This window comes from Aquila chrysaetos, chromosome 24 (genome assembly GCF_900496995.4).
Source record: "Aquila chrysaetos chrysaetos chromosome 24, bAquChr1.4, whole genome shotgun sequence".
NCBI classification, from domain to species: Eukaryota; Metazoa; Chordata; class Aves; order Accipitriformes; family Accipitridae; genus Aquila; species Aquila chrysaetos.
The window spans coordinates 7,218,697-7,245,643 of NC_044027.1; the positions used below are offsets into that span (position 1 = coordinate 7,218,697).

General features: G+C 46.2%; 1 protein-coding gene across 1 annotated transcript; it reads right to left on the reverse strand.

The window, feature by feature from the left end:
* Nucleotides 1-1,167: 1,167 nt before the first annotated feature.
* KLHL12 (kelch like family member 12) lies at nucleotides 1,168-24,482 on the reverse strand. The gene is given in 12 exon segments (XM_030000585.2): nucleotides 1,168-2,757; nucleotides 3,098-3,284; nucleotides 6,331-6,429; nucleotides 7,600-7,758; nucleotides 8,995-9,190; nucleotides 10,163-10,269; nucleotides 12,703-12,817; nucleotides 14,619-14,768; nucleotides 17,411-17,628; nucleotides 18,430-18,583; nucleotides 24,242-24,421; nucleotides 24,423-24,482. Coding segments are annotated over 12 exon segments (1,737 nt in total). The 5' UTR covers nucleotides 24,468-24,482; the 3' UTR covers nucleotides 1,168-2,630.
* Nucleotides 24,483-26,947: the final 2,465 nt, after the last annotated feature.

Consider the following 26,947-nt stretch of genomic DNA (forward strand, 5'->3'; position numbering starts at 1 on the left):
TTTCTCCTAGATTATTCACGGAGCAGAGCTTCACTCTTACTGGTCTGTGAGAATCAATACCAGCTTCTTTCCAAGCAGAACATTTTGACCCTTTGTTTTACCTTCAACAGTAGCCTGTAAGTTTTCTCATCTCCAGCTATGCACAGATGCAGACCATTTGGAAGATTTATATTGTTCATTATCTAGCTGGAAATGCCGGTTCCCCTTCAAACCCTTCAGTACATCTTGTCCCAGAAAGGCGGTAATGGCGTCTCATGTCCTGCTGTGACCTACTTCCAATGCTGGCACTTCAGCCTGCTGAGCTTCAGCAGAACCACACACCCAACATGTTTTTTTTTCAGCACTAGTCACTTCTGGAGCTGAATCCCACCTGAGGCCTTTGCAGGAGAGCAGGGCTGGTCAGGGAAGGGAGAGGAGCTACTGACAGCTCCAGGTTCAGTACTGGAGCCTGGAAACTCCCCCTCCATGTGTTTGTCTCCCTGCAGGTGTCAGAGGTACACAGGGTAAGACAGATCCACGTACAAAATCAGTGAGTGCTTGTGAATACTGCACTCTCCCAAATGGGGCCTTTTACCTGTTTGGTTCCTTACTTACTTCTCGCTGGCTAAAGAGTGACAGAGAAATTCATCCTGAGGGAGATGTGTCAGGAGAGGCTATTTAAAATCTAGAATAATGGGTGAGGTGTTTACTAGGGGATCAGGCAGTGGGGAGGGCATTCAGTCATCAAAGGCTGCTGGGGCAGGACACTGCAGTTTGCCTTGAAATCAGCAGAAGGTGTATTTGTAGCTTCACCATTGACAGATGAATTAATACTGGGCTCCATTCATCCCACATTTCCATGGTGGACAAAGGAGCTGTTATTTTTTGCAACTGTGGGCTCTATTATAACAGTATTATCACAGCCTTTTCCTCATCTCTGCTGCCACAGTCTTCTCAAGCAGATCTTGCAAGAAATTCACCCCCAGTTAGCAAGTCCTCCAGGCCCGATAGGTTTTTGTGCCGTGGATCTCAACAGATGGAGCAGTTGGTTTTTACTACCACACTGAAGCTGCAGGGCAGAGGCACAGCTGATGGTGGCTGCCTGGTTTAACACGGTGTTTGTACATATCCTCCACACAGTAGTTAGACAGATGTCTTGAAGGTAGAGAACAGAAGCTAAATTCCCACTGGGTCAGGAAATATTTTATTCTTTATATTTTCATTAAAAAATAAACATAGGAAACAAAACCACAGAACACTTGTGTGATAGAAACAAACGCAGAAAGTCAGAGCATTGGCTGAAAGTGCATAATTAAGTCATGCTACCACATCCCTGATCCCACCCTGTCCCCCAAGCAAGGAGTCAGCAGTAAGCTCAACGAGCAGCACTACACAGAGCCCAGGCACTGCAGGGGCCAAGCTGATGGCGGAGGAGAGCCCATGCTCCCAGAAACAGAGCAAGGCAGGAGACATGCTGAGGAGAGTGCTCTAGTGAGCCAGTGATGAAGCTCTCACTTGGGGCTTGTGGGGCAGGTGAAGGATAGCTAGTGTAAGAAGATGTGGAGTTACAAGGCAGGACAATAAACAGCTGAGAACAAAGGGCAAAACAGAATCATGGGTGTCACTCCAAATCGGCCCTGGAAGCAGAAAAATCCTAGCTAAAAGGAAAATCAACACAATGAACTTGACTGAAAGGCTGATGTGGGTGCACTGGACAGAGGTTTGTCCAGGGACAAACCCCAGTCGCTCACCAGCAAGATCTACAGGGATAGTAGGAATTGCGTCCCTACTTTCAGGGCCTCAGCCTTTACAAGGTTGACCTCCCCACAGGGGTGGGAGCAAAGGCACTGCCGCATCACAGCAAGGCTCCCGCTGCCAGAAAACAGCACTTTGTAGCTGGATCTGTCAAGCTTTTTGAGGGAAATATGATGTGATGAACCTTGCTGAGCACAACTGCTGCAGACCTGCTTCTACACCAGGCAATGAGCTTTTCCTCCTGCACTCTGCCCCCTGCAGCCTCAGGCTTTTGGGTCTCAGTAGTTGACAGCTTTAATCTGCGACTCCTTTTGTGTGCAGACCTGTGAGGAACCTGCAGACACAGCTACAGTGCAGGACCCTCTTACACACGCTCACTCAATTTGGCTCTGCACTGATGTGCGCTTGAGGAGCATGTTTCAACATTCAGTATGTACAAGATGATTTGAAGCTGGAACATAAGAGCAGCTGGATTCACCCTCACACATCCACGTGGCTAAGAGCAACCAGAGGACCCGTGTGGTCCTGCAGTGGCTGAAGAGACCACCCAGTTGTGTATGTACATGTCCTTAGAAGCGTTCACCAGGCTGGCTGTCACCAAGGCTGGGGCCATCTCTGCTCTGCCGATAGACTTAGCCACAGGAACAGCAGAGAATGCAGCTTCTCCTGACCTACTTCACCACCTTTCTCCAGCTTCACACAGAGCCCCCGATTTCAAATGACTGCTGAGATAACACGTTTATGCACATGCTCAAGTCAAAAGCAGCACAGAAAGCTGCTGTTCTGGTGCCTATTTCCACAGCATCCACAACTCTCAAGAACAGTCACTGCAAATCACTTGGGACTCTTCCTCCAGCCGAGACTTTTTAGGATGTTCTTTGTAAGTTCCCTCCAGATCACTTCTCCCGAAGGACGCAGACTCCAGCATCACAGCGCTGCATCCCCAGGGAGGTTACCACTTCCCAGTTGTCAATGATGGGATCATAGCACTCAATGCTGCTCAGCAGTGAGTTGCCATCGTATCTGGAAGGAGAGAAAGTTACAGGTGAGGGATGCTGCTGAGGAGGTTGAGGTGTTCAGAGCCCTTCCTGGGAGGCTGGACAGCCGCATACAGCAGGAATGGACTGAAATGAAACCACTGCATTAGGTTTCCTTTTGCTGTCTGCTGCCACTCTTCTGCCTGTCTTGGCCCTGGACCATCACACTGCCTATTTAGCTTGGGCACAGTGACTCTGTGGGCTCTCTCCTCTCATAAAGCTTGAAATGTAAATGTGAGGAGAGGCCACCTGAAACAGGGCAGCAGGCTGCATCACCTCAACAGACACGCAGGCATCTCCCTCTGCAGCCCAGGGCAGCCACTTACCCAGCGATTGCATACAGCCTTCCCCGCAGCACAGTGGCCCCCACGTAGCAGCGGGGAGTTGTCATGCTTGTTACAGTTGTCCAGGAATCAGTGCGAATATTATAGGCTTCCACGGAGGAGAGATGTGCTGTCCCATCGAACCCACCAACTACATAAATATGGTCATTCAGCAGAGCCACTCCAGCCCCTGGAGAGAGAGAAGATGGCACAGTTACACCCATGAGTGACCCTGTCAGCACCATGCCTGGGGCTCGCTGTTACAAGCCTGAACTAGGTCAGTTCCTCTCTCTTCAGAGGATGTTTTCTTACATCTCCCACAAAAGAGCTGTCATAACCCAGTGCCTTCTGTTGTTGTTGTCTCCAATACGATACACGAAAAACTGTAACTGTACCAAATGCTGCTGAACTTCTGGCATAAGGGGGACTGAGCAACACTGCAGCCAGGGCAGCACTAGCAACATGAGATGTTCACCTTGGCTGAAAGACACCCCAACTCCCTGAACAGACCAGCACAAGGCTCGCTCTGCTGGCAGGTTGCTGGCTGGGACTCTGTCAACACAGAGACAGGTTTCTCTGGTGTTTCTGGCTCCCTGGTGTCACCCAGCCCCCGGCTGTAGCAAGGAGAATGACGCTGCTCCATGTGAAGCTGGAGAAGGGATTTCTTCGACGTTGCTCCTCTGGGAGACAGGGAAATGAAAACTGGTGTCCATTGCACAGTCACAGAGACGTAAGTGGCCGAAGCATCTGTTCACCTGACCCAGTAAAAGCAGTCAATAATGCAGTTGGCCCAACTGGGAATTTATGACAACAGCAGAAAATAAACCCCTGCCAGCCTCTGTTCCTCATCTGCAGCCCCCTTCAGGTAAAGCACCAAAGAAGGCAGTAAGATAACAATGCACTTACTGGCCTTAGGTGCTCTTGCCGACAGCCGTTGCTGTTTCAAGCTGCATCTCAAGAACAGAGTAAACCCTGCCAGGCTGTTACCATCAACACATTGCACTGATGAATATCCCAAAGGAAACAAGCCAGCTACCCTGCAGCTCTTGGGCACCGATCTGTTTCTTCTACAAACAGGGTATAAGAGACTTTCTGTTCCACTAAATGCAACCTCACTTTCACTGTCTGTCCTTGCTGAGAGCACCAAAACAGCTGGGAGTGGCCAGGCTGCCCCAGTGGGCTCTCTGATGGCTTCAGTGAGGAAGACTTTGGCTGAGAAGAGAGACCAGACCAAGGCCTAATCAGGGAAGTCGGGTCTAGCAATGCAATATGGCTGTGGTTTCTGAGGGGTGGCCTACCTCCAGAATTTGTCCTAAGAGATGAAGAGAAACAAGGAGATGACAATCTCTGTGAGCAAAGGCAAGATTACTTTTAGTCCTGGTCTTTCTTGGAATTCAAAGACCTGCATGCAGACAACTCTAGAAAGAGTGTCAAAGCCTTGGGGCAAAATAAATCCTACATGGTCCAAGGTCACCAGGATGGATGGACTGAAACTGATACCAGGATGGAGCTTGCAAGTGCAACTGGTACCTAAGCTACTTGTAGTTAGGGGTGTTAGTACCACAGAGGAGCAGCACAAAAACATGGGCCAAAAAAAGTTCTCGGGCACAGCCCTGTTTCAGATCTCGGTGCTCCAGGTCACAGCACTAAGGAAGGAACCTGGCTGAGCCAGTGCCAGGGTCAAGAGCCTCACAATGTTCCTGCTCACTTCTGGCACTGAGGAACCTGCTCTGCGGGCCGAGGCACTGCTACCAAAAGCCTCCAAGTCTTGTGGGAAGCTAGCATGGACCTGGGAAACCCTTCTTATAAAAGGTTTTCCCCTTGAACTCTTTGCTTTTGGTCTTGCCCAAAGCCATCTTCTCTGGTGCACACAACAGACCCCTTGGGGAAAGCTGTCTCATCCTTAAGCTTTCTAGAGATCCGTCGATAGGTCTTGCATGTTGCCTCTGACATAGGAACACCCACAGATTTTCTCTCGTGCTTGAATGGGGGGTCTTCCTGGATGTGGAAAGTAACCAACTTCTAAATCAAATCCATTCTTGGCATATGGGAAATACTTTCCAACCCACACTTAACAGGAATAGCCCTGTACAGGAGTAAGTATTTAAAGCTTGGGGTTTTGGTGAATGCCACTGCAGGAACAAGAAAGTTTAAATGTGTTTAGAACAGAGACCAGTTTTAATTGAGTGATCAGCACTTGTCCCTAAACCAGAACACTGCAGCAGACAACGAACAGAAACAATGCTGCCTAGGCTAATTGTAAAGGGCATTTACTGAAAGAACTGGAGAAAAAGCAACTTCAAAACGGTTTTGGAAGAGAGCCTGTAAGCACAGCAGAACTACACCATTGAGAACCACAAAGCTGTGGAGGCACTGAGCATCCCGCCCATCCACATGTGGCTGAGCAAGGCCATGGCTGCTCGCTAGCATGGCCGTGAAGGTCTGGGGCAGGTGGCCTGAGGCACTGTGTGGTAGCAGAGGGCCAACACTTGAGCACACAGGAGCTGCACGAGCCCCACAAGAACTCCTTTGAGAAATGAAGGAGAGCCGAGACAGAAAGTTATTCCAAAAGTAGGATTTAAACTATATTTTTCTCTTAGATACAGCTGCCAAACTTAAAGCTCAGATAGAATGCCAAGCAGGAAAGACAAAATAAGAGTTAGTGGCAGGTAATTCATGTGTGACTGCACCATGTTTCAAGTAATTAGCATAAGACTGTTGCAGAGTGACACTGCTCTGGCAGTGCTGCTCTCTGCGTTACTGCTGCCCCAGGAGCTGCGGCTCAGCATTTCACAAAGCACAGAGGAGGTGAAGGACTAGCCTGTCAGAGCACTCCTGCCTTTGCCGTGTCCTGTGCAGCTGACAAGCACCAACTTAGCAAACTGTCCCATTGTCTTGCACTATGGTCTGTAGTTCGTTCCTTGCTAGCTTTTCTCCAAGCCATGTGCTGTTCCTAGTTATGGAAGTCACACAAGACTTCCTCTCCCACCCTGTAACCTATAACCCCCCCATATTCTTCTATACACATCTTAGCATGGGATAGAGACATCAGGCATGTGAAAATTAATCTTTCTCTTGGGGAGTTAAGTCAGCATATCCTAAAATCATCCCTTCTCAAAGTCAAACCACCCACTGGGGTGAGTCAACGTCCTCCAGGGCAGCAGAACAAACCAGCAGTGACTGCTTCCTCAGTGCAGCACAAAACATTTTGACCTCAAGGCACTGTGGGCTCTTACCTGAGCGCTTAGTGGCCATTGGGGTGACATTTGTCCAGTGTCCAGTGTGGGGATCATACCTCTCTACAGAATTCAGTATGTTCAGCCCATCATAGCCACCTGAAACAAAATACAGGAGCAAACAATGGGTCTGACTTCTGGAAAATGTTTTCTGCGTAGAGAGCAATAACATGCCTGGTTCATCCTTAGCACAGTGTTGCACTGCAATCAGCACAACTCACAGCACGCTGGGGCTGGCAGAACAAAGAGGATCCCTGCAGCTTGCAAGGCCAGGCCGGAGCCAGGTCAGAGAGCTCTGCCCCTGCACTGCACAGGGCCGTGCTGGGAGAGAGCATCACCTCTCCAAACCAGTACAACCAGGTTAGCACCGCACTGCCCAAAGCTGCCTCTGAGCATGCCGATGCCATCCCACTACAGCAGATGTACAGCTTCCAGACCTGGCGCTGGCTCAGGGTCTGTGTGCTGCAGCCCACAGCTGCCAGCTGACGCTAGGAGGCTACATGGAGCTGTTTCACAAGAGGATACCAAGAAATCTCATTGTGCAGCTTCAGCAAAGGAGCATCTGCCTCGGGGGACAGTGTGAGGAAGAGGAATTTGGGAGAGGGAAGTGAAACCCATAAACCAGCGTCCAGTATCTGTGACTCCACAGGAACAGGACTGCAACAAATGTGGGTACAGCACTGGGCCTGCCTTTTCTAAGGCCCAGAAGGTGTATCTACAGAACAAGCTTACTGAAGTCTTCAGAGTGATTTGCCCTCTAGCGCTCTCACCGTATTCACAGCTGCTGTGGGTCTCTGAAAATGAAATGAGTGCTACAGAGAAGAGCTGGAAAACATATGGCTCAGCATACAGTTCTGGAGCACTACAGCCAACGTTGCTTTGTGTGGAGCAGATGGACCCTCTGTCCTGTGGCTATCTGCTTCATCTGTAGGGCATTTTAGCCACTGCCCAGTCCATGCAAACCTCAGCTGGCACTGCTTATCCCCCGCACTTCAGCCATCCCTCAAATGTTGGCTGATTGTGTCCAATTTGCTTCTGACAGCATTTACTGTAGTTATATGGCAGCTCCAGTCTAAGCCATTGTGATGGTAACAGTGAGAACAGGCTGCATTTGCCAACAGAGCGGTGCAGTGCCCAGTGCAGTGAAGTTAAACCTTCTCTTCTACCTGAACGTGACATAATTGGTGCTTCCCACAGACAGCATCTGCGCTGTCATTTCTGTAAAAAGCAAGTATCTGCAGAATGCCTAGAGGTCCTAAGGATACCTACCGAGGCAGTAGATAACTCCATTAGCTACAACAAGCCCCGCTCCTTCCCGTGCTGTCTGCATGTCTCCCAGCATACTCCACTGATCAATGTTAGGGTCGTATCGTTCCATACTGGTGTGACGTCGGCTTCCATCAAACCCACCGGAAACATAGATCATGTCTGCAATGTTAGACAGAGGTTGGACTCAGTGAGTCATGTATCAAGCATGCACATGGAGCAAGAAGGCTGTCACAGATGGAGCAAAACTACACCACGGACTGCAAAATACAGGAAAAACTATGGATCTTGGCACACTCGGAGCCAAGACAAACCCAGCCTCCTCACCTGAGCTCACTGCATTAGCCTGCACACAGAGCCAAGAAACAAAACATACAAACCCCATCTGACCCTTGAATCTGCTTCTTGCTGATAGATGAAAGGGAACACACATGCCCCAGTTATTTTTTCCATGCTGCAGAACCTCCTGAAACACTGCCAAACCCTGCCTATCACTAGCATCATGTCAGCACCTCCCACAAGTAAAGGCTTACAAGGTAGTAAACACACAGGTAGCAAAAGGAAAGAAGATCCAAAAGACATGTCTGGATCATCAAGATCAGTCCCTTATACTGGAGAACCTAATTCATGCAATGTTTTCACAAATCTGTCATCTTCAAAGCAGATGCATTTTTAACAGAATTTTCATTATAATAGATTATTAACAATCTAAATAACACTTAATAAGACTTAACCAATATTAATTATTAAGAAGATATTCTAATATAAGCATTAAAGCACAGAATATTCATTGGACCGACTGCTATTTTAGTGGCTAGAAAACTTCCTCTCCACACCAACTTTTCCCTGACCTGTTTATAACCATTTGCTGTTATTCAATTCTTATACTGCCCATCTCCTTCTCGTGCCAACTTATACTCAGAGAGAACAATTGTATCTCCTCTTGGCCTTTGCTTTGCCAGCATAAGCAAGCTGAAGTGTTCTGGTTTGCTCAGTAAAGTAGTTTTCTTCTTCCAAGTCTGTCCTAAGAATCCTTCTCTGCACATGCTCCAGTTTCAGCCTCTCTCCAGTGCTGGATGGTTGCTGCTGTACTAGGTGTCCTGTGCTCAGTAATATGCGACACTGTCACCACCCCGAGAGCTTCCCACTCCATAATCCCTCATAGCATTCCTTTCCCTTGATGCACAGACACATGCCATAAAAATGAAGCGGAGGCAGAGCTCCTCTCAGAATATGTGGGCAAATTTTCCACTTATACATCCAAATGACGAGAAGGCAGAATTTCAGACTCACCTCCTCCCTCGGAGCCATCCCACTCGGCACATACCAGCTCAGGGCATTTCAGGACGAGAACTGAACAGGCTGTACTACCCTGCCAGTACAGTGACCGGGACATACCTCCAAGGGTCGTGGCTCCTGCCAGGCCTCGCCGTACGTTCATCGGAGCCACGGAGTACCAGATACCATCCTCATCTGATGTATAATCCAAGCACTCCACTGAACTGAGACGAGAGCGACCATCATACCCCCCAATCACATAGATCCGATCATGCAGGGACACTGTAGCAACGTAACGCCTCTTACGGGTAATGCTCTAAAACAGTAAGAAAACCAAAAAGGTCAAGGAGAGGAAATAACAATGATGCATTGAGACCAACTGCTGTTCTTCCATCCTCTTTTGCTGCTCTTTTGGAAAGTGCCCCACTACCACAGAGGCAAACAGCACTATGGATTTAAAAGATACAGCCTTAATGACTGCGTCTGCCTTCCTCTGCCTGTACTCTGTCTCTGCCATGCTCTCTTCTCATGGCCAAGTCTCTTTGCACTAAAACATTTTGCACTAAATGTCATTTATCTTATGCTGCTACTGAATCTTTGATGCATCTCAGATGTTTGTGTGCCTCCCACTGGCTCCCTGCAGAGACTGTTAATGGGAAAATGTGGAGACTCAGAATATTTGATGAAAATACCTGAAGCTTTTAGCATCCAAAAAAGAACAGAATTTTGGGACACCAGGTGATACTGGGTCTTCTGTGATTAGCGATATTAAAGATGAGGCAGTTCTCCACCATTTCACATGGATAAAGGTGATTTTAAATTTGGGTAGAAATAGTCCTCAGTGCAGGAATTCTCTCTTCCTTACTATCTCCCATTATGCTCAGAAACAATGAAACCAGAGAGATCATGCAGTCTGCCTGAAAGCAGGACTGATTATACTATTCCTATTGATATTTCAATTATCATCACTAACGTTAAAGCTTAACACCACTTCAATAAGAAACATGATAGCTCTCACTCCCACAAAAAAGATGTGGGTCTCTGTAGGCTCATCTGATTAGAAATATGACAACCACCTCTTATACAAAGCTTACTTAGCGAATCTGCAAATGTGAAGCAGTTTCAGCATTCACTATGTAAATCTTAGCAACTCTAAAGAATTTCTGTCAGAAATTCTAAGCAGAACGCAAAGGATAGCCCAAAGAGGAATGTTATATAGTTGATGCTACAGGATCAGCATTTGATCACAGCCTGTTCAACCCAGTGGTGGTCAAAAATGGTTCCTTACTGGCAAGAAACTCCACTCCTGAGTCTTTGGGTCATATTTCTCCACAACATCAATAGGTGACTGCTGGCTGCCAAAGCCGCCAATCACAAGCAGGACTTCATTAGCTCCTAGAGAAAAAAGGGAGAGCAAAGTCAAGTCAATCCCTTCACAACCAAAGGGTCACCTCAAGGGAAACACTCAAAGAAACAAAGAGCCTTCCTTGGTGCAACAAGCTGCCTCTCAATCCCTGTTTTGATCACTACTGTGAAGCAGGCACCTAACCTGGCTACAGGCATTTGGATTCCCTCTATCCACAGTGGGGAAGAAGAGAGAGAAACCCTTCCAGGGTGCACGGCAGTAAGACTAACTCAGGTGTTAGGAGCTGTCTGCTGTTCCTCCTAGTATTAGAGGCACTTTGAGAAGACAAGCTGGCTAAGTTAGGTGCTGAAGTTAGCTCATTTATATCTTCTTTCGTATTCTTTCCATGATTTTTTCCCAAACCTCTTACCACCCCATGAAAGCTGAAGGAGAATGGCTGCTTTCTTGCAGCCTCCTCACAAAACAAGGCCTTCTCCCCTCATTTGCAAGTGACATCCAGACCAGATAGCACCTTTGTTCACCACTTCACCAAGAAACAAGTCAGGCTGACTGAAGCCTGAAAAATTAATGAAATATTTTCCCAGTATGTATTTTATATGTACATTTATATGTATTTTATTTCATTTGTTTCATAAATGATAAAATACATTTATATGTATTTTATTTCAAAGTTGCCTTCCCTCTACTTTCTTTTCTTTGAGATGGTCGCTGAACTTTTCTTATTTTCTCCCTGACAGTTAAATAAGACTTGTGACCTGGAGAGTTTTAACTTCCCTTGTAATGATTACCTTGAAGGCAGGCTTCTATCATGGCTTTAAAAATAGATGAGCATCCTCTGAATCCCTTGGGCCCTTTCTGTAACAGGAAGTTTTACTAGAGTTGAGAACTGTCCAGCTTTTCATTGCAGAAGGACTGAACACCAAGCAACAAAGATTTAACAAGAGCCTGTCTGTCACAAAGCAAAACATCTGCCACCTCAGATGAAGAATAATAATGAAAAAAAAAAAACCTGGGAAGGATTCACAAAAGAGCTCCAACAACAACAACTTGGAAAGCTTCCTGTCCAGTCTAATAGCTAAAAGTGCAATCATTTCAGTTTATCCCATAGAAAGTTAATACACAACTTGATCACAGTTTGTGACACATGATAAGAGCACTGCTGACAGGAGATGGTATTGAATCAATTAAAAAAGGTAGGGTTGAATCCAGAAAATGGACCTTAGCAATAAGGTGCACAGTTTTAATCTGTACAATTAAACAATAAAACAGTTTTGTGATGTCTCCTTTATCAGGTGAAGCATTTCACATAAGAACAAAGTGAAACGTGTCTTTCTAAAATGACAGGTTGAGCTGAACTGCATGTCATTGAAACCAATGTAGGATGTTCCCACAAAACCAGGAGACATGCTGTGGCCTGGACTATGCTGGAGGTCAAACAACATCATAATAACATTCCATTCAGGCCAAAAAAGTTTTATCAATGTGTCTCTCTGACAAACCTAATTTGCCCTCCTCCTCTAGTGGTTAAACTTATTTCTGTCCCCTAAAACACTGTCAATAACAGGAAATGGCCACGAAGGGTTTTTCAGGGTCCCTCTCCACTACAAAAGCAGGAGCACCAGAGAACATGCAGGTAGGTTTGCTTGCAGAAAAAGGAGTCAATGCTGGCACTGATGGCAGTGCCCTGTGAGTGTGCCTGCGATAAAGGCATGGCAGAGACAGTCCTGAGAGAGTGAGTCTGAAGATAAGAGAGGGGACGTCATGTGAGGAACAGCCATAGTCATAAAGAAGCCATTAAAATAGTTTTCCTTCTTCTGCAGGTCATTCCTACTGTTTATGTTGCTCTCAAGTGCTTACACCCCTAAACCAAGCATTTTCCTAACCGTTCAGTGACTGTGCTTGGTAGGAGTTACTGAAATAGAGGAAGAAATCATCATTTATTTGCCTTAATAAGACTAGGGAAAAAATAAAAAAAAAAAAGTACATCTGAAAGGAAAGAGGGACCTCTCCATCTCCCTCCTTGTGCCTTCCCCTCTGAGATTCCCTGCTGAAAACTTGCCTTCACTGCAACACAGCTGTCTGTTACCTCACGGCTTTTTGTTTCTGACACTGATACCTGCCTTTTTAGACAGGAAGAAACTCTTCCCACACTTCATGGGCAGCTGCATGCTGAGACAAACATATCTGGAGGCATCAACAACTCAGAAAACTGGTTTTATGGTTACAGCAGAGGGATTAAAGGCAACCAACTAGTCTCCACATTGCCACTAAGCAATTGTGCTCTGAAAAAAACATACCTCTGTCCTTTGCTCTAGTCCCTTTCCTGTACCACTGGGGACTGTGGATTGACAAGTTACTGCTGTGAAGCACTTCAGTGCAACTACAAGGCACTAGACATGGTGTATAATACAATACCTGCCAACGCCCCAGACCTTCTCAGTGTCCCTTCCTCTGCTGCTCACCTAGACGTGCTCTTGTCCTGGGTCCTTGCATCTGACTCCGGAGCTCAGGCCGAAGATGAAATTTCTTAGCTTCATCTACGAGGTCTCTGCACTGCAGACTGCATCGTATAAAAGGCTGAGGAAAAACATGAGTCACTGGTGCATGCAATGTATTTTAAGATCCCTCATAAGAACTGTCCTAAAGCCAACTCTTGTCAGTTCAGACAGCATAAAAATGCCTTGTGTGCAGGCTGTGGCTAGTAGCGTCATGGTGCAAATACTGCATGCAAAGAAATGCAGAGACAACTTAAGACTGGACTGCAGCTGAAAAGATATGGCTCAATTCTCACACAAAGTCTGGCACTGCAGGTTCCACAATGAAAGTAACTATATTGGAAAACTAAGGAAAAGCCACTTCTGCTACATTTAAGCCAGCAGAAGTACATCTGAGAAGGGGGACTGGCAGTGAAACTACACTTGAAATCAGTTTGGCTGGATCTGCCCCACATAATCAACTCTCAGCATGCACCTGCCATCAAAGAAGAAACAAGGAGCACAGCACAATGAAGCAGTTTAGCTGGATCTATTAGCTTGAAGTAGTAAGGTCTTCTTCAAAATAAGTGGGGGGGCCCTGGAGCCCAAGGACAGTCTCATCTTCTCTTTGCATAATGCTGTGTAATTCCCCTCCCTGGCTGAGGGCCTGGACCAACCTCCCCTGAATGTTCGTGTTCAGTTCCGTTTTGGGCATTTGGCGCTATATGCTGCTGCAATAAGTTAAGATTTATTTTTACAAGTTCTTGGTGCTTGTGCAAGAAGGCCAGGGTGTTCAGAGATGATGCCATGCAGGGCCAACACTCTACTCTGCGTGCCGAGATGATGATGTCCCACCAGTGTGTGTCACTCCCAGACTGGAGAGGCCATTCTGTGCAGTAAGAAAGCTGAGGCCCTGTGTACACACCACGTTAGGCTGGTTTTGGAACAGATCTAATTGTTTTGGTACCAGTCCCTTTCACATTAGTTTCAATTTCAGTTTAAAGTGGACCATAACAATCTGACTAAACACATTTTAGTTCTGGCATAATTTAACTGCCTGTTAGGTGCCCTTATTTAAGAACACCCCTAAAAAGCAGTTGTACCACATTAGAGATGAATGTTGCTAAATCAGCCATTTCTCTATGTAGAGAAGAATGTTATTCAGCACCTGTCAGGTGACAAGGGTTAGTAACCACTGATTATCTCACATCACCATCAAACCAGAACGCTGGTTTGAATTTCTCTGTGCCTTCCTGTCAAACCTTTCATGGGGTCAGCATCACTTCGTGTTTGGAATTAAACTTCCATTGCAAAAGCTTAATTATCACTTATCATCATCCACATTTTGGTTTGCCTCTGCAACACCCCAGCCACACAAAGAAGCAGTATTAGATATGGCTCTTAGCCCTGTGTTGGGCCGACTCCTACACAGCTGCTGTCCTTCTCATTCAAAGGTACATGCTTGCCATCTGAACCTAAACTTCTGAGGAGCCATTTCCTCCCTAGGATCGCACGCCAGCAGCCTTCAGACTAGTGAAGGAGACCTGCTGGCGCTTATGAATGAAAGGCAGAAAGCACTTGTTAGAAACTATAATGGATGACAGCAGAAAGGTGCTACATATATCAGAGGAGACAACTGACTAATTGCTCTGGATGGGGCACCCTTCCAGCTGAAAAGTAGGATGCTGTAACTGCTGGCACAGCAAACTACTTCTGAGTAAAACAGTGGGCACTCCTGCTGAACAGGGACAACTCCATACTGTCAGCATCAAAAAGCATCAGCAGAGAAAGCAGCTTTTAACATGTTCTGTTAGGACAGTAGGAGTTTAACTAGGGAACATGGCAATCACACACAGATACTGGCTCCCAGCTGTTCTGTGTCCATGGGCCCAGGCTGCCGATACCTCGGTGTCGATGACGTCTGTGATGTAGCGGGGGGTGAGAAGCGGCATGCGCACGTACTGCAGCAGTTCTGGCAGCGATGCTTCCCTTTCTTTTTTTGAGTGCTTCACCCAGTTTATAACTGCCTCAAAAACTGGCTCTTCGGAGTCCACCTGGAAAGAGGAAGCACACACTGATCAGACTACAGGATAATATTTCAGCTACTGCCATGGAACAGACAACTTCCAGGCTGTTGACACTGCTTCGCAGCTAGCAAGAGAGCAGGACATTTCAAGTAAGAGTCTGTTACGGAAATTCCCAGGAGCAGTATTTACAAGCACTATGAAATCCCCTCTTTTTTTTTTCCCTTAAAACTGCATTTGTTTTTGCCTTACAGCTGAGATCAACAACTGGCAGTACGAGTGCCAGAAAAGTGAGCTTTATGGTACACAGCAGAGCCAGAAGCTGGGAGCCACCACTGGTGAGAGAGCGCAGTGACAGACAGTAACTAGCAAGGCAGCTGCCCCAACTTCTCAGCGGACCTGCAAAATGCAAAGTACCATCACAAAGATGATCAGAATCGTATTTCCTTTTTACGGAGCAGTGTCTCGCTTAACCCCCTGCAGCCCCCTGCCCACGCACTGCCCCTTTAACACCTGAGCCATACCAGGTACATTTAAGGTTTTTTTTATTTCAATCCACATTTAAGAAACCATAAACAACTGGATTTCAGAGTGGAGAACCTCAGGGCGTGAATATTACTGTTTATTTCTACTGTTTAATTTATTTGTTGACTAGTTTATTTCTCTCTCCATTTAGGACCCGCACATGCTGGTACTTACACCACTTCCAGAGATCACACCAATTAAACCATTTATGTCTGATACCTCTAGAGAACCTCAGGTGCTTTGGACACCTACGATTACCAAAAGCAAAAGAACTGTAAAAAGCTCTGTAATGTATTATTTAGGCTCGGTTTTCTTTTTGCGCATCTTCAGATCATCCAATGTAAAAGCAAATCAGACATGAATTTATTATCATGAGGTCTGTCAACTGTTATTAAATGTGAAGATAAAAGTAAATACTGTAATACGAGGATTGAGCCTTCCCACCGATATATGACTGGTCCACTTTGAAGTTCAGTTTGAAGCTGTCTGTTGCAGAATGTTCTGAAGCAGGGAGCCACAGAGGTTAATTATGTAAGGCAATTCTTCCAAGCCATTGATTTATATTTGTTACAGTATAATTTGAAATGGCCTCTTTTTATTTGAATTACAGGGAAAGGACAAGCTGCGCTCACAAAAGGAGAGCAGAGTACTTTATTGTTTCCAATTTTCCCTACCTCCTCCTTAAATGCAATAGTCCCACATCGTTTTATTCCCTACCGAACTGACTGTCCTCTGATATATTTAACATTTTTGTTGTTCGTGAAATCATTTCTGTTTTCTGATAAACGATGAGTAACACTAAACACAGCATCACAGTGAGGACCTGCCATTATACTTCTCTAACAGCCAGGGGATTTTCCAAGGGTGCTCCCTCAGTACCTTCTAATACAGCACGCCACCTCTGCACTGGCACAGCAACACCTAGATTTGCTCCCTTCACCTTCTTAAGGTATTACAATGAATGCACACCTTGCTGTGCGTCTGCAAGGCCTGAATCAGTCCTTCCAATCCACAATGAATTTTACTTCGCCTGTGTGGATCATCTGATTAGTTTGGCTGGGTCACTCTCAAGTTCCTCATTATTTCCTCTTCACTGTCCAGAAGCATTATGACAGTACTCACCACAACCCACATGAGCTCAAACCCTCACAGCATTAAAGCTGCGGTTTGTTAAACACCAAATACACTCAGCCCTTCTCCAGTGCTGATCTCAGACTGTGCCAGGGTCTTTCACTGCTATCTTGCATATTCTTTCTCAAGCAGGCTTATTAACAACAGGATGTCAGCTTGGCTGAAGGCCACTTTCAAGGCAGACTTTCAAGGCATACATAAAGAATTCTCCCCTGGCTACCCCTGTATTGGCTTTTCAGGAATTCTACCAAAGATATCACTTACATTGGTTTGCTTCTAAGAGTGCATTCTAAGAGTTACTGTGAACTCTGAATAGTGATTGCTTCAATCACTTCTTTTAGAACTGAAGCAAGCATCAACTCTCAACAAAGTCCATCTCAATAAAAAAAATCAAGTCCCCTCCCCATTACCAAGGAACGTTCAACTTATTCATAGAATGCCATGGAAAAAAGTATTTGACAGGTTCCAGCCAAATAGTAAATCCTCCAGAAACCAACCTTAAGGGAATTAAATCTGCATATAACTCCCTGAAGAGTCAGACTACCCTGCACCATCATGCATTCTGTTGCTTGTAGAAGTAGAGGACACCCAAATGCCTGGGATGACATATGCATTCTTTGTGCTGCTGAGTAGCATGCAAAGGTCTACAAATAGAAGTTAAAGTCTTGGGGGTATTTCTGAAATGTACGCATTGAGACAACTTGTCTTTGTAACCTCTGAATTCTCCTCCAGGGAAAGGAGGAGACAAGAGAACAAAAACTCTGCAGAGGTAACTAACTGTGATTGTCTTACTTGCAAGAAACACTTTTGTGACAACAAATTCTTACACAGAAGCTACATGTTACTGATCAATTTCAGATTACATGGCTAAAAAATTAGAAGAAGCTTCCTGGAAATTAAATTTCAAATTCAGGAACTGTGTGAGAAGTCCACCCTAGAAGTATGGACTGATTTCTGACTGGTTTCAATTTTTTACTTCAATGCTTTGCACAGTAACGGTACTTTTCAGGTTTTACCTGAATTTCATCACACTTGATGAGCTTTTCAACCTCTTCTTGATTTAAGAGGATAAACTCTTCATGCTGAACCACCTCTGGAAAATGTTTCTGGCTGAAGACCTCTGCAGCTTGCATTAGATCAACACAATTGTGTGTCTCAGCAAAATCCCGAATGCCCAAACAATTTGATGGATCCAGCTGGCTTTCTAGAAACTCACAGCAAGCTTGTTTCACACCTACGGAAAATTGGAGGGGTGAATGAGCACTGCATGCTTACTATCAATCCACTGCTTTGGAAAGGGCTTCAGAAAAGAAAGTTCTAAACAATAATGAAATTCCAACTCAAATAATAAGCTTAAAAATACTACAGAAACACACACATGCAAGTATTTCTTTGGAGGGACGTGAAAACACTAAGCAGTAGACCACGTGTTCGGGCTGTTTTGATCTCTGTCTATTCTATTTAAACACAAAAACTAAGTAAGTCTGATATACTAGGAAAAGACTCAAATGTGAGTTGTACGCAGCTTCATGGATTATAAACAAAAAATGTATATGCTAGTGGACATACCAGATTTCTAGGTTTTCTCCAATGTCTTTTTGATAGTTGCCTGGGATTTGGGATAATTGCCTGGGATAGCTCCATAGGTGCACGTGCAATGACATCAACCAGTTTGTTAACGACCCAGACATGCTATGATGGCACGTCAAATGACATGTAGGATTTGCTTATTATTATAAGTTGACTGAGCTGTAATGTTTATGTGCTATACAGCCCACAATTCCTCTTGGGAATTCTCATGCAGAAATACAGTAGCCCAAAACATGGAACAATAACCTGTTTTATCATCTTTTTTCCACCCAAGTCAGTTCCTCTACCAATAAGACCAGAGCGCACAAGACAACAGAAGAAGTTTAACATAAGTACTTATAAATATCATGCCTCCCACAATCTGTCTTCCATTTACAGAAGGTCAGACAAACCAAATCCCTAAACAGCACCAATCGTGCAATTTGTGCTGATACTTGGCAATTACCTTTCAGCTGAAGCAGACATGCCGCTGGGAGCAATTCTTGGACATTTTCTACTGTCACGTGAACAGTTTCTGTATATACAAAGTCTAGCAGGATTTCCATGGTGGAGGCTGTCAGTCCCTGGATATCTACATAGGGTTTATCTTTCTCTGAGAGCTGTAAATTAGAAGGGAGACAAAGGTTTATTTTTGAGTAATGGCCAACAATGGTCAGCAGTTTTTTAAAATGTTATCTGTCACGGGAGGTTTCAACAGAGATTTGTCCCTTCTCTTCTTGTGCTCACTGAAAGAATAAGGGAAGGAGTGAATTTCCCTACAGAATTCACTTACAGGGTGAGTAAAAGAGACGAAGTTCATTAGGGATCAGGAGAACAGTCAAACTGCATTGTAAAACAAGCAAGCTGAGATTAGAGATAGCAGAAATTACATGTGTCATTTGTGCAAGGCAACTAAACTCCCTCCTCCATGCAGTAACTCCAATCTTTACTACAAGAAACAGTCCAAGGGGATTCCTCCCTGGGCTGGATGTGTACGACACACTGCAGTGTACATGGACTCCCCACCTCACCACTCTGCTCTAAAATCAAACCAAATCAAACTCTTTCCTAACTGGTCAATTCCTGATCCATTCTGCAAGCTTATGGTAAAGGTTCCTAAAAAGGATAACTATTTATAGGCCAGAAAGTTCAGAGTTAAAGGTTAAATGTAGGTTTAGCTTAAACATTTGAAAAGAAAACGATAGTACATACAGTAATGGTACTTATACAATCCTGACTTTGTTCCCTGACCATTTTATCACCTCCAAGATACATAATTGTGGAGTAATTTTTTTTTTCCAAGGAATGTTATCCTCTCAACAGTCAATCTTTGGGAACAATAAATTCTGCAAATCCACCAAATTTGTACCTCTATAGGTACAAAACTGAGATTATATTTCACAAATCATCAGCTTTGTGGTTCAGTGCATCCATCACGAAGCTGCTGGCAGAGCATCTGATGATTCATGAACAATGGGCTAGCAGGTGGACTCACTAATCACACCCTGCACATAGCTGCAAGCTCGTCAGCATGAATGGACCTCAGCAGAAGGCTGTCTCCATGCAGCATGCTGCAAAACCAACCTTTTTTCCCATGACTTCTGAAGAAGTAGTCAGTATCAGTGCAAGCACGATTCAGATGAAAGCCATTGACTTTTCTTGCCAAGAATGAGCCTGAAGTTGGTTACAGACAGATTGAGCAGAGACTCAGTGAACAGGAAGCATGATCACTTGGCTTAGAATCTGCCACAGTTGGGGAAAAAGGAGGTAATACAGCAGTAGAGAAAATAAGAGCAGTCAAGGATATTCCTGCAGAGGCATTTGATGACACAGCAGCAGAAGGGAAAAGAAATCTCTCTGCTAAGACTGAGCCATTTCTATGATGCAAAGAGATATGTTTCACTGTAGAGAAGAGAAACACAGGAGGTAGTGGTGATACTCAAAGTAATTTGAGGGAAGAGGCCATTCAAGTCTGTTGACACAGTGAACGAACTTTATGGCATCCAGAGTCAGAAAGGAACACCAAATTACCGTGTCTGACCTGCTGTATGACAGGCCATGCATTGCATTTAGAAGCCAAAATGAGCTCCTAACTTGGGCTAGACAAAACATTTCCAAAACAAGACTAAGCTGTTTGGTACAACAGATAAAGGACACAGATGTCACCAAAGGTCAGAACTGATCAGACAAGATGGTCACATGATTCCAACAAGCAAATGGAGATGTAGACCATACATACTTAGAAGAAAGAGGATAGGAAGTTACAAACATCTATTGACAGATTACAAGGGCACCAGACCTCCTGGTAATGTATTACACTGCATCAGGTAGAAGGTGTAGACATCTGTTCTTCACAGATCGGCCTGGAGCTGGTAAAGAAGCTCCTGTCCCCACAACCAATATTCAATAATCAGCCATGTACATACTCTCTTTATACTGCTGATCAAAACACAAACCATAGGGACAACACTAATACTATAGAGACGATTACCTCCTGCTTTCCTTGTACTTCTGCTACACTCCACTACTTGGTTGTTATTTGTCTCACAGTTTGCTCACGTGCTAAGATTGCTTGGAAGGAAGAAAATATTTCAGGTACACAATGTATGTGATGCAGAATAACTTGGGATCCTAGCATCATACCTTAAAGAAGGATATCAGAGTGGAGACAACTTGATTCTGAACATCCCATGAAGACTCTGAGCTGTAGCTCCAGACTGCATATGCAGTGTTAGAGAACTGTATAGAGTGCTTAGCGCTGTGCTGCTGGGACAGAGTCCCTCTTTTATCAATACATCCACATATTCGGACTCAGAAGCAATGCAAAATTATGGTCATACAATGCTAATCAAAACAGCACAAGCAGCTTTCCTTTTGTAGGTGTTTAGTGGTATGAGACATCTCTCTACACCTCTGCTGTTAGAATTTCAGATTAGTGTCACCCTTTGTTGTTTAATATCAGAGTTCTGCTAACCAGCAGGAAGTAAAGCCGTAAGGGATTAATACTCACTAATGCAAGCACATTTCTTAACACATCATAAAAAGCATGCAGCAGTACAGATCCAGAAATCAACTTCAGCATCCAGGAAAACACATTCCCGTAATTAAGGTGAGTCACTTGGAGACAGCAGAAGTTTTACCCCAGGATGCCTATGTTGCTGAAAGCCTTAAGGCAAGGGCTGCAGTTCATGGCTCTGTTGTGAAACATAATGTTGATGTCTCCCATTCCATCCGTAAATCATGCAACTCACTCTGCAGGACAATAGGCCTAAAATTTTGGAACCACTTTCTTATCTAAGGCCACTTCTTGGTTTTGCCTTCACTAATGCAGATACACAAAAGTATATTGCAATAAACCCCTTCAATTTCTTCTCACCTATAGGGGAAAAGAAATGCTGGCATGACAGTGCTAATACGTGGCTCACTGCATCCTGGAAGGCATTTACAGTACAGTGAAGATGACCTTGTAAGAACTTGGAAACAGAAGTTGTTTATTTTCAGAATAAGAATATTTCTCCAAGTTCTAGGGGAAAAAAAAACCACCTTCAGTTTCTAGAACATAGCCTCCAAGAGAAGGCAGACTAGTTTCTTTCTGAGGTGGAGCCAACAATCAGCTCTTAACACATCCCGAATTATGCTAACTTGTCCAAACAAAGACAGAAATGCCAGTACAGAACTAGGATCCAGGGGAGCATTTACTAAAACTGCTCTTCAATTTTCACTACAAGGAAGAACCCTGTAGGTAAAACTGATGGGCTTTTCAGTTTTCCCACACTACTCAGCACAGGGGTAGAGAAAAGTGTTGTCAAAAGCCAGGGGTTCAACAGGTGATCAGTGGCTTCTCATTCTGGAAAATGGGAACAGAAAATGGGAAGAAATTAATACTAAGTAAGATTGAGAACTTTTTAAAGTAAATGTTAAAGTCAGAAGTGAGAGAAGGAAGGAAACCAGAGATGCATGGATTGGCAAACACAGTTCTTGATGATGATAATCTCTGATGACAGTTTCAGTACTACACTGGCCATGCACAGATGTATCATTATGAGTGACAGTGGACATAAGCCAGGGATCAGTTCTGAACAAAGCCTTGTGTAGCCCACATCTGACAAAAGCCAGGCATTACAGCTAGCCAAGTAGTCCCCAGATTCACAGGAGGCGAGCGACGAAATGCAAAGGAAGCCCTCACAGAGACTGCTGGTCCATTACGCAATACAGCATTTTGAGTTCCCTCAAGTTACAGCCATGGCCAAAACACTCTGTACCCACAAGTGTTTGGAGAGCGACCAAATGCTGTCCCACTACACTCACCAACATACTTGCCATTGACACATATAGGAAGCAGGTCCACTTTGAGGCTTACCAAGCTGTCATTTCCTGGAAAGAACGCTCTCACAAACACTCGGTAATTGTGTGTGCCACTTGGCAGGTTTGTCATTTTGGGGTTTCCATATGAAAAAGCAAATTTGGAAGAAATACAAACTAAGCAAAAGAAGTAAAGGCCTTAAAGCAGCGGCAATTTGGGAGCGTGAGAGATCGAGCAATCATGCCCACTGGGCACTGGACATGCTTATTTTTCTAGGAAGAATTACATCTATGAATTAAGGTCACTACAATGTTACAGTTAAAATGAGAGTATAAAGAAGGAAGGAGAGACGGTGTCAGCTTAGATCCCAAAGTATACCAATCCTCAGCCTTTGTTAGCAGCCACAAAGAATGATCTGTAGCACACAGAGTGATCAGATCTCTGTAGACTGCCTAGATAAAGTGCAGGAAGTCAAAAACATTGACAGGAACATAGAGGCAAACACAAAGAAGCAGAGACAGTCTGCTACACTGCTGTGCACCTTGAAGCTATTGATAAACAGAGAACTTCAGCCTCCAGGGACTGAATTTGCTTTGCGTATTTTTTTTTTAATTAAATTTCCTTTATGCAGAGAAAGAGCATAAACCTGACAAATTTACAAATTTCATGAAGACATGGACAGAAAATATATCGGTATGTGGTCAGTCTACATATGTCTCTTTTTTGGTGGTTTTGCACAGGACTATGAAAACTAAGACACCTGCTCACTCGACACAAGCACTGAAAGAAGTAGGCACTCAGACAGCTCTGCCAACAGTGTTCGTTGCCGGATAAAACAATGAAGAAAATTATTCTCTCCTGCAAGAACTGCTGGGCTAGCAGGGAGGTCTTTAGGACCTTTGAGCTACTTAGCAATTTTTCTCCCTGCTAATGGGGAAGCTGCTAGAATAAGGAAAGCATCTTCTGTAAGAAAAAGCCACAAAGATCGATTCAAACTTCTAAAAGACAAAGCCAGGCAAAGCATCTCATATTTAACAATACGAATGAGTGCTAGCTGTAGCTTAAATATTACCTCTCAGTGATTCAGAAAAATAGCATGCAGGTAGTGCGAGTCAATACAGTAAGTACCGTGAGAGCAAAGGTCCTCACAAGCAAGATTTGCCGTGTGCAGCAACTGGGGCTTATAGTCTCACCCCCAAGCCCAGTGCTGGAGGTTACATCCTCTCCGCAAGAGCAACAGCACAACCCAACATGTACCAGCTGATCAGCCAGTGCGAAAGAGAGACCAGAACATGAGTTAAATACCTCCATTTCAGTTTTAAAGGGCTGCCTTAATTAACCACCCACTCTAAGGCGCACACCACAGCTCACTCAGCTTTGCCCTAGGTAGGGCTGGTACCCTCTGCAAGAAAGATGCCTGGAAGCATGAAGACCATAAACCACCACTAGACAAATCAGTAAATGTATCAGAGCCTTCCAGTTTGCCCGCTCAGCCCGGCAGCTCTCTGGTGCACAGGTTGGTCACGCAGCAGACAATGATTCAGGACCACGGTCCCAACTGCAGCTGGTAACTCCCACCACGCCATGATAAAGGGCTCTGGGGCCACCATGAGGAGACCTAGAATCACCACGAGGGGCTCCAGGGCCCCCAGGAGAGGATCCAGAGGGCTCCAGGGCCCCCACAGGACGATCCAGAAGGCTCCAGGGTCCCCAGGAGAGGATCCAGAGGGCTCCAGGGCCCCCAGGAGAGGATCCTGGGCCACCACGAGGGGATGCAGAGAGACCCAGGGCCACCACGGGGGGATCCAGAGGGCTCCAGGGCCACCACGGGGGGATGCCGGGCCCCCACGAGGGGATCCAGGCCCGGCTGCCGAGCAGCTTGACAGAGAGCAGCCCGAGCACTGGGCGGCCCTGCCTCCTCCACCCGCGGAGCACCCAGGGCCGGCGGCAGCCCGCGGTCTCGGGGCGCACCGACCTCGCTGGTGAACATGGCGCAGAAGTAGTCGCTGCAGGCGGCCAGGACGATGCGGTGGGCCGGGAAGTCCTTGTGCTCCACGCGGAGGGTGACGTCGCAGAGCGTGTTGCTCTTCCGCAGGGCGTTCATGGCGTTGAGGATGGACTTGGCGTGCGAGTTGGTCATGATGTCCTTGGGGGGGGGCCATGGCGCCCGGCACCTGCGGGCACAGCCAGCACGGCCACATGTCACGGCCCGCCCGCCGCGCCGCCAGGGGGCGCCCTCCCGCAGCGCCGCGCCGCGCCGCCCCTCCCCTCCCTCCCTCGCTCCCTCCCTCCCTGCCCCGCCCGGCTCGCCGCCGCGCCGGCGGCCGCAGGCCGCCCCGCGACCCCAGCCGAAACGCGTCGCCGCCCGCCCGGGGCGGCCCGGCCGCACTCACCGCCGCGGGGAGAGGTCCCGGCCCGCGCACCTCGCCTCCCTCCCCCCCTCCCTCTCCCCGCGCGGCGCAGCTCCGATGGCGTCATCGCGCCGCGGCGCCGCGCGACCCCGCCCCTGGGTGCCTCGCCGTTGCTGGGCAACGCGCTCCTGCCGCCGCCCCGGCCCGCCCCGGCCCCGCGTCCGGCCCGCGGCGCCGGCCGCCGCCTCCGCGACCGGGGCCCGGGGCCCGGGGCCGGCTGAGCGGTCCCGCACAGAAGCGGGAGGAAGCGGTGCCGAGCGGGACCCCGGCGGGGCGGGTGCCCGGGCCCGCAGCGGCGGGAGCGGCTTGGGCTCGCTCAGCTCTGGGGAGGTTGGAGTGAAATATTACAATTTAATTGACCCTTGTCTTGGCGGGGGGGGGTGGGCCTGGAGGCATGGGCAGATCCCTCACAGAGTGCCGGACACGGGCCACGCTCCGCCTTCCCGTTTTGTCACTCCTCGAGGGTGAACACCCTGGAATTGGTCCGGCCAGAGCCAAACCAGGAGTGAGGCCCCAGAAGAATGCTTTAAAATCCCAGGTTTTTTAAACGAGTGCTATTTTCGAGCTCTTCCCACACACACAACTGAACATCTCCGGCAGATTGCCTCCAGCTGACAACCCTGAGCTCTTGGTGGCTGCCGCCTCCACTCCCCCCGACCGCCCTCAAGCTCGTTTCCATCCTGCCAGGTGGCTGGGGATGAATTTAAAACCTGAAGCTATATATATAGTCAGGTAGTCGGTATAGAGTCATTGTTAGTGACTTGAGATAAATTCTCAGCTACACGTAGAACAAATTCTGAGTTAAGAAATCTGTACACGGAGGTTAAGATGTTATACTGGCCTGGAGGCTGATCATTAATTCAGAAACTTCCTCCTCAGAGAAGTAGGATCAGTCTGTTTTGAGGCTGCGTGTGGAACAAGAGTTTGGAGGATTGTTAGACCTTAGTTGTGCTAATCTAGCAAGCAAAGGATTGGCAAGATCCGGCAGCTGGAGATGAGAAATCAGTGTTTAGCCAGGAGGGCAGTTAACCACTACGTTCAGAACTGGCAGGTGCTCTGCCGTGTAGGATCTTTAAATCAGCATGCAGCGCCTCTTTCTCTAGATCCAGTTCAAGCAGAAACTAATGTGCTGGAGGCAGGTACCAGTAAGTGAAACTTCGTGTCAGACTACATCATCATGCGGTCCTCTTGGAGCTTAAAATCAAGAAGGATGTTTGACCAGAGTGTCAGAACAGACCACCAGTCCATGAGAGATGCAGCCTGGAGTAATGGAGGTAAAAAGACAGCATATGCCTGCACAGTGCTTACCTTCACGCTACGTGCTCCTCATTTCCCAACAGACACATCAAATCAGTCTCTGCATCCACCTCGTGCTGATTTTCCAAGGATATATATGAAATCTCTGGCAGTATTGAAGATCTGTTTAAAAAAATCCGTGACTCCCTTTATTTTTTTTCAAGATGTTCTTTTACATCCGGGGAAAACTAAGGTAGCCACAGTAAAAATTGCGTATTGAAATTAAACTTTATATCACAAAGGATGAAAAACATCACACAGAAAGTACTGTTACACTGTATGTTTATGAAATAGGTACACATTCCTAGTCTTTGAATGTTGACAGATATATTGAGTTGCTCTCCACAATAATGTTCTTCATATATATTTTCCTTTTAAATAAGTATTTTAAAATAGGAAAAAGGAATTAAAACAGAAACAATAAAACCCGTCAACTTTGTAGATTTGTAAACAAGAGCAAGGTACATCATAGGGCTCAGAAATAACGGACAAATAAACTTACCACAGTAACACTGTTTCAGAATAAGCTAATATTTGTAGAGCAGACGCTTGGAAAATGAACATGTCATCCCTGTGTGTGAGAATGTGGTTCAACCACACAATGGTGATGCTATCTAGAACATGCTGTAAGAACGCACCATGCTCTCAAAGATACCCACAATGTACCTGGATAAGGCCCTGAGCAACCTAATGTAATTCTGGTGTTGCCTCTGCTTTGAGTGGGGTGGGACCAGAGACCTCCAGATCTAAACTGTGCTTTGAATCTATGTTAACGTCCACAGAGCTAAACTCCTTGACTTGACTTGATAGGACTTGTTGTCCTATCCTTGGAGTGTCCTCTGGGATTGCATAAAAAGTCCCAGCTAGTACAGTATGAGGAAGAAACTTGGGAGAACCTTATCCATAGGCTTCCTTTTGGGTTGCTCCCTCAGGCTGGCTCAAACTTGGAGACCTCTTGCTGCCAGGACAGTGCC